The following is an 8,163-nucleotide window of genomic DNA, read 5'->3' on the forward strand; positions in this document are numbered from 1 at the left end:
TGGTTGTTTCACTTGAGATTTATTGTTTGCTGTACTACTTATTACATATTATGTGTTTTTCAATGGTTATCCTGCAACCAGTAGGTGATAGTAAATTGAGTGTCGTTACTTACTAGCAATTTAGGATTACCAGTTCTTCAATGGGAATAATGCATTACTTGTCAAAACATTAATGGCAAAAAAGAAATAATCATATCAAGCACAAGCTGGTCACACAAGGGAATACAAATATTTGATTGCATAAAAACAGAAAAAAAAAATTAACTCCCAAAAAAAGGCTGCTTATTATCTAAATCCATATTGACACAAATGATATTTCTATTTTCTCAAACAGATACTGTTTCCACATCTTAGTAATTCGCTCCATTAGTGCATAAGTTGGTTGAACGGGAGAGAAATGTGTTTCTTCGTCAGTCACATTTTCCTCACACAGTTTTCCTGCAACTGAAATTCAGTGGAAGTCTTGATTGTTATTTTGTATCAAAATTAACGTTGCACATTTAAAACGAGTCGGCTCAAACGGATGCCGTCTACGAGGCTCACAAACCAAGCTCTTCTAGGCAGCGCTGCAAGTTGGTATTCCTGCCGGGATGACGGTTTTCTTTGATCCTCTTTCTGATGAGTGCAGCAACCTCTTCAATGAGTGTTGGCCAGTTCACAGTACAAGTGCAGAATGGTTGGAGAAGGTCCAGGTTGGTCTGAAGAGCCATTCCAAGGAGGAAACGCAGGAAAATGTCCATTTTTCCATCGTCATATTGCAGGCTACTGTCCACAGCGCTCTTGTAAAACTCCGTCGCCTTGTTCGTCGCCACCTTGAACATCCCCTTCAACTTGTTTTTCAGCTGCTGCTCATAAATGTTCTTCCCTTGGTTTGTGAAGGTGAGGAACACATAAAGGGCAGCCATGTACTCTTGCATGGTGGGGTGGATGAAGCTGATGACTCTCTCATGATGCAAGACATATGGTTTTGTAGTGTATTCTGTGCACAGGCCACTGTTAACCACCAACTCCACGTCACTGATTTCAACCTCTTTCCAGTCGTACTTTGAGATCTTAAACTGGCCTTGTTCCTGCATGGTGAAGGCGAACTTTCCAACTTTCATAAGGAAGTCTCTCTCTTGGTCCAGGCTACGATCTGGAGCTCTAAAGATGCGATGTCGTAGGAGTGTAAGCAGCAGCTTTGTGTACATGTAAGTGATGCTTCTGGGCGGCTCTGCCCATGTCACCTGTCCCCTAAAGATTTGCTGGTACTCATCGGCCACCAGTGAGCAGAACAATGGCAGGTGGCACATGATGCGGAGGGTTTTGGAAGAGTTGATGTATGCAATCACTCGAGCTGCTTGATCTGGGTCCTGAAATCTCTTGTGGAAGTACTCGTCCTTTTGAGGGTCACGGAAACCCTGCACATCTATCTCGTCATAGCGGGTATCCCAAGGAATGCAGCGTCGTACTTTTGGTCGAGCAAAGATCAGGAAGAGGCCGTGGTAGAGCAGCCTATCTCTGAGGAGGTTGACCACGATGATGTTCAGACTGGTGGACTCTTTCATGTCACACATAGCAGTGTTGTGAAAGTCCAGCTCCTCGCTGTACTCATCCAGACCATCAAAGACAAACATTATTTTGGAGTCGTCGCTATTATAATCTTCATTCCTTAGTTTCTTGGTTTCTGGATAGAGTGTTTGTATTATTTCCAACAGGGAGACCCTTGATTTCTCAAACTTTTTGAGTTCTCTGAACGGCAAAGGAAACAAGAAGGACACGTGTTGGTGGGACTTCTCTTCAATCCAATCGAGGATTAACCTTCGGACTGCCATAGACTTCCCTGACCCTGCCACTCCTGTGATCAGCATTAAGTTAAAGTTCGACTCCTCCAGCTTTTCAGCGCTAAAAATATCCTTTGTAGAAAGCGGTTCCCCTACTTTATGGTTGCTGTCCAGCTTTGCTATGGTCATGACCTCATGTTCAATATTTGGGCCAGTATCATATAATGAGGTTATGTGGAGATCGGTAAAGACATCGTCAACGGGTCTCGGCTCTCCCTGCATGGCAGACTCCTCACATACTTCGCCGTATTGCCTCCTCAGAGTCTCCTTCAGATTAAAACATACTTCATCTGGAAAAAAGATAAATGTGCATCTCAATATGTAAAATTCTCTCTTTTCTTTCAAACTGTTGGTGAACTGGGTTAAATTAAATTGCACGTTAACTACTGTTGCCTTTGCTTTGTGTAAATAGATCAATCCCTTTTGTTGAGATTAAATGATCAGTAATAATGGACATTTAGACATACAAGAGCCTACTTACTTCTGAGGCACAAAGTTTGTAGATAATCCATCATTTTATTTTCCCCAATATCCTCAAGAAGGTTTTCGGTGATCTGCAAGGATAGCTCCAGGTCGAAACACTCAAGCATGCGGTCCACAAGGTCCAACAGGTCCATGCCTTGTGGAGGAGTGTTGAATGACTGTGGGTGACGCCTCCACAGCATAAACTTGAATCCCATAATTTCGTCCTCGGACAGCCTCTCAAGGGTTTTGCAAATAGCCTGATTCCAACAATATTATATATAGAATAGAATACAATATTTTATTTATCATTTCTTAAAAATTGATGAAGACAAAACAGAAAGGAAACTAACCTTGAAAGTGAACGCCACGGTCAGGGAAGGATGCCTAATCTTATTTGGCTCTTGGTTTGATGCAGGTGTTTCAGAAAGGTCTAAATCGGTATGTTCTTCGCGTTCAGGCCTAGTGTGTAGTGGAGGGATTACAACACTTTTTACTGTCAGTTCTGTATGTAATCAAACACATTAACATGTGAACGTGTCATGACATGGGTTTATATCTTACTTGGGGATTCTCCTTTCACAATCGTCACTGTCCAATGAGTAGCTGCTAGAGTATGAATCTGCCCTGTTCAGCCGAACACTGAAACCAGAAAGGATAACAAAAGGTCTTAAACTATATCCAAATAACAACAGATGACATTTTAGAATAAAAGTAACAACAAGGTGCGGTATATTAAAAGATGTATTAAAGTTGTATCTATTCAAAAAATAAACAATATGTACTTACTACTAAAGAACTCATTTCGGAAAACTGGAAGCAAATTGCAAAACAAAACAGAATGAGACTGCAGATGTGTGAGCATCAGGTTGTATCAGTATTAGTGCTGCTTTCCTCTACACATATTTTTAAAACGCGGTTGTAGACTTGATACGGCTGCTTTCAGTTCATGCTCCATGTTGAGATGAGATCTTTTTCCGGTTTTGAAAGACGGAACAGCACAAAAGACGACTTCACGGAGACTTTGCGGAGAGCAAAACGCCAAAAATTGCAGAGTTGCGCATGTGCAGCGCAACCTGTTAACTGTGAACATTTACCCGAAAGTACAGGTATTTCTCCATGTATTTATTAATGGCTTAGTGTGATGTCCGTGTACTTTGTAACTTGTGAAGCCAGCAGCATATTGTTGGTACAAGACACGAGCACTTTTGCTCGTTTCACTTGGAGCAGGAAAGCTACTTCGGGTTCAGAGAGCTGCTCCGGGTTCAAAGAGCTGCTCCGGGTTCAGAGAGCTGCTCCGGTGCTCCTTGCAGGAATGCCGTGCGCGATATAGAGAGCAGAGGAGAGGAGAAGTGTTTACGCGCGACCACGTTAAGACAGAAATGACAAGCTGTCGTGTAGATCCCATCAATAAAATATGGCCGTTAAGTTTGTTTAATCACAGAACGAGGTGTAGACCTGTTTTATAGAAAAGAGAACCTTAAATGACGTATTGTGATCTGGCGCTATAGAGAAAATTACAGGGCGGCGGGAGGTTTCTTCAGGGGGGCGCCCCGCCCCCCTAATATAATGGTAGGGTGCTACACGCACAAATTAATGCATGAATTTATGGACTGATTTAAGCTTAGAATACTTTGTCTCGTGTGTACCTTGTGGGGGATCCATCTTCGTGACTCATGTTGATTGAGTTGTCCTCACTTGTCATTGATTTGTAGCTCTGAGCTGGAGAAAAGGCCGGGTCCACATAATGCCTAAAAAAAGAGAGTAGATACATTTAACACATTCAATTGCAGTATATTATCAATTATTACCCCTATATTTAACTGCTGAGCTGCCACACCACCCTTATTGTTACACATACAGTTTAAGTCCTATTTGTTCACTTTGTACTGTACCTGTACGGTATCTGCAGAAAGCAAATGATAATATATGGGTAGTTATTTCACTACTCTACATAAAACATACTACAATAATTACTACCCTACAGTGAGAGAGAGGGCCCTGAGGGCTAGTAAAAATCGCCCTACCAGTGGCTGGTATCCATTGGACTCGGCCCCAAGTCCAGAGAAGGTCTTCGCTCAGGGATGTAGAGCTCGTCATCTTCATCTTCATCAAACAAACTCTGTTCTCTGCCAGACACAGCATCCCAGGGGGAAGAGCTGCGTGACAACGTGGCCATCATCTCCACTTCACTGTTGTCCATCCCGCTGTTGGAAGGACGAGCAAACAACCAACACAACTAACACATACTGTGAACCTTATTTGCTTTCCAGTGATGGTCTCAGGGAAGTGACCTGTCTGTACCTGCAGAAGAACGGGAGAAAATAAATACACCAAACCAGATTTTCCGGTTAGACACGTATTCAGTCTGTTTCTGCACTAGTGTTACATTATAATACTACATTAACTTGGCATTAAACATACATTCAATTACGATATCTAAATGACACTCCCAGGTTGGTAATAACCTCTCTTTAGGTTTGAAGGAGTTAATCAGGTTTCATGACATCATAATTTCACTTCCACATTTAAACTGTGATTTATTAAGAAGATACAATGAAAAGTTTGTCAATTGTAGGTCTCTGGCTCGCTCTGGAGATTACGGATATTTATCATGTATTAACATGTTATAAACGGAGGTTGTATATTGTTCAGTCTGGCTGACGGTTTATGGTATCTGGTAGCATAAATGGCCTAGTTTGCCCTTATCGGCGGAATAGCTAAACTTCACTCTTCCTTCCGACTTCTCCATATGTGATACGTCGGACAGCTCGACTAAGCTAGCTATAACTCTACACACGCCATTAGCGCAAATAATGTCAAAGGGATTTTATTATGCGTTTATGATTTTAGGCTTCTTTTTTTTTTCAATAAAAAACTAAGATCAGTAACAGGAGGGCTCAAGTCAGGAAAAAGGCACGTGTATTTTTACGCAATAGTATAACTTTACTTTCATAACAGCAAACATTTAAAATAAAACGCAAAGGTATTTACATATTGACATTACTGCTACTTTGTGGTTTAGAGAAAAAAAAAACTTAACTTACCTTCGTTTAACTAAGTTCGCTTCAGGAAGTAGACAGGTCTTCTTCTCCTATCGATATACGAGTAGCAACACATCTCAAAGCATACTATTTCGCCACCTACAGGCCGGAAGTGGGAACAACATGCAATCGTTTTAATACAGTCTATAATACAGCTGTGCAGTGAAACTTCAGTGTAAATGTGTGTTTAATCTTTTCTCACTTTCCGTTCATCATCACATGAATATAACGTTTCATGTCCTACAATAATTGTAGATGTTCTTATGGAGGAAAAAAAATGCAGATACCTTTTATGTTTGGGATGGCAAAGTCACTCAACAGAATATCAGTTTGCAGTGGAAGTTCCCATCCAGATGTGCTAATAGTAATACTAATACACATAAAGAACAATTTAGTTTTTGAATGATTGTCAAATTGAAATATGTAAAATTATCAGAACAGTAGCCAATGTGTGAAAACAGTTGGTGCACGGGTGGCCCAAATCTGGCCTAATTGCAGACTATTTCGAATTTGGTTTTACACTCAAATGTGTAAAACCGGTGGAGTTCTCCTTCAACTTCCTTCGGAATTGAAGTGGTGGGTTCATCAAAACTAAAAAAACAATTATTTTCAACATTAGCTAATGAGGAGATGTTTTAGTTTCTTGTTTTTATAGCAAAACATTGCATGTTTATTGCATCCCTCGACAAGACACATCTTTTCACTGCTGTGATGCAAGGCTGATATTGTGTCAAATGCATACCGTAAGTGTTTGTTTGCATGACCAATGCTCGAATTCTGATTGGTGATTACTGCAAAATATGATTCATAAAAGTAAAAAAAAAACAGCGGCTGGTGTTTTATAAAAGCTGTATATTTGCTTGTATTTCATAATTTGATTTGTTGCTTTCCATTTATAGGCGCAATCAAGTTATATTGTCAACTTCCCAATGGACGACTTGCTGTCCCATTTATTTATAAATATTGATTATATTGAATGTCAGTTCTAGCACTATTAGGGTGTTTGGTTCTTTTCATAATGTTCTCACTATTTGCTATTTAGTTGGTCTCCGAGAGTTACAAATTCTAGCCCACACTACTTCTGCCACTTTTCATCATATTTGTGCTGTGTAAGAATTATATATATATATATATATATATATATATATATATATATATATATATATATATATATATATATATATATATATATATATATATATATATATATATATATATATATATATATTTATATATATATATATATATATATATATATTCTTCATGTGCACTCACTCATCTATTTATTTTGTATCTATATGGTATGAGAATCAGTTGAAATGTAAGTCTACTATTTGCTGAACGAGTGTCCATGCAGTGAATACAGCCTTAGACCCTGGGGCTGTTTACCAATACGTGGAAAAGCGAGGCGCATGTCAGCTTCCTCGTCTCGTTAGTGACCGCTACACTGCGCTTTGTGTGACGGAGGCGTGAGCAGCGACAAAGACGGCAGGAGGAAACAGTGTATGAGAGGTGATCAGTGCCCAAAAGATTTTGGGAGAAGGAAAACCATCATTCTCAGGATAGCTATTGTATTGAGTGTATTACCAGTTTGAGGCTGTCATAACATCAGCTGTTTTTATTTCTTTTTAAAAGATGTCATTTTACACATTAGGTTTTGCATAGAAATGGGATTGAGGTTTCAAACTAAACTATCACAGGGTTTTAATGAACACAAGATTGAGATACAGCGTTTAGCCCCGAATCTGAGATTGGCCAAAATAGTCTTCATATTCACCTCTAGTTTTTTTTTAGAAATATAATCTGTGCGAAAATTTAAAAAAAAAAAAATCTGAATACATTCCCATGGAATAATAATCACATTATTCATTATGCATCAGTGAAAGCGATCAATAACCAGACCGAGTCTTGTTTCATCCTTTTCTTCCTTTTGATGTTGGCATAGGCTACAGTCTATATTTATCCGTTCTTCATTTTTTAAAATTTGTTTATTAATAAGTTAAAGTTTTGTTTTGTACACCTGACTGAACAAGAACAGGACAGAGGATGCTCTGTATGTGAACGACAGCGGCTCAGACACCCAGACACAATCTGCCACCAAAGAAAACAACCTTTGACAGCTGGATATCTGACTGAACTGTATCTCTTACTGACTGACAGTGACGGATGAGAGCTGACTGACTGTGAGGGAGATTGATACTGTGAGCAGGCCTATAACTTTTGGTGATGCAATTTCTGTAACGTATATAATGAAAACATATTTGAATAGTCCTCGCTGAAGCTTTGAAGCCCAGTTTATATAAACTCTGCTTTTATTCTGACCAAAATCCAATATATAGTCATTAATTCCCGTCTCCTGCTTTTTGGTGTGTGCGGCACTAATCACCCGTCATACACCCTTCGCACGGTGAGGGATGTGACTCCATGTCTGTGTATGAGGGAGGATGCTCAGAGCGAACCCAACCTTCCCAGACACCAGTATGAAGTGACAGTGTGTGCGTTGTTCTCCTCTGCTTTGGATGGTACTGGGATATATTTTGGAAGGAGGGGTCGTGCACAGCGACCCACCAGCATTACCGCCTCCGAGCCTGACATGAATTACAAGTAAAAGAGCTCTTTCAAGCGAGCAAACAGCTCAGGAATGTGCAAGTCTGCCGGGCTGCACTCAGCATTGTCTAAGCGATATTTTGGACCTTTTGGACCTACCTCGTTTTGTTTATAAACACCCAAAGTCAGCCGCGAATAATTCAGACTCTCCTTTTAAATTTTAGCTTAACGTCTCTTGTTTTTTAATTTCTCTTTTTAAAAAAAAAAAATATTTTTGAGGCGGGAGG

The 8,163-nt window shown here is 39.8% G+C and overlaps 1 protein-coding gene across 1 annotated transcript; it reads right to left on the reverse strand.

Annotated features, from left to right (window-relative positions):
• Positions 1–5,380, reverse strand: nlrc3l1 (NLR family, CARD domain containing 3-like 1). The gene is made up of 7 exons (XM_068599828.1): positions 5,333–5,380; positions 4,313–4,589; positions 3,935–4,036; positions 2,850–2,927; positions 2,639–2,747; positions 2,305–2,545; positions 1–2,113 (listed from the first exon to the last, which is right to left on the reverse strand). The coding sequence occupies exons 2-7, from the start codon at positions 4,486–4,488 to the stop codon at positions 540–542; spliced, it is 2,280 nt and encodes a 759-aa protein (XP_068455929.1). The 5' UTR covers positions 4,489–4,589; positions 5,333–5,380; the 3' UTR covers positions 1–539.
• Positions 5,381–8,163: the final 2,783 nt, after the last annotated feature.

Source organism: Clinocottus analis, unplaced genomic scaffold (genome assembly GCF_023055335.1).
Source record: "Clinocottus analis isolate CAN_PGR_092001 unplaced genomic scaffold, fCliAna1.0.p SCAF_5, whole genome shotgun sequence".
NCBI lineage: Eukaryota > Metazoa > Chordata > Actinopteri > Perciformes > Cottidae > Clinocottus > Clinocottus analis.

Coding starts and splice junctions, on each gene's coding strand:
- nlrc3l1 (XM_068599828.1), bottom strand. CDS start 4,488: ATGGACAACAGTGAAGTGGAGATGATGGCCACGTTGTCACGCAGCTCT. Junction 4,037..4,312: donor CCAATGGATACCAGCCACTG/GTAGGGCGATTT, acceptor CTCTTTTTTTAG/GCATTATGTGGACCCGGCCT. Junction 2,546..2,638: donor CCGTGGCGTTCACTTTCAAG/GTTAGTTTCCTT, acceptor TGTTGGAATCAG/GCTATTTGCAAAACCCTTGA.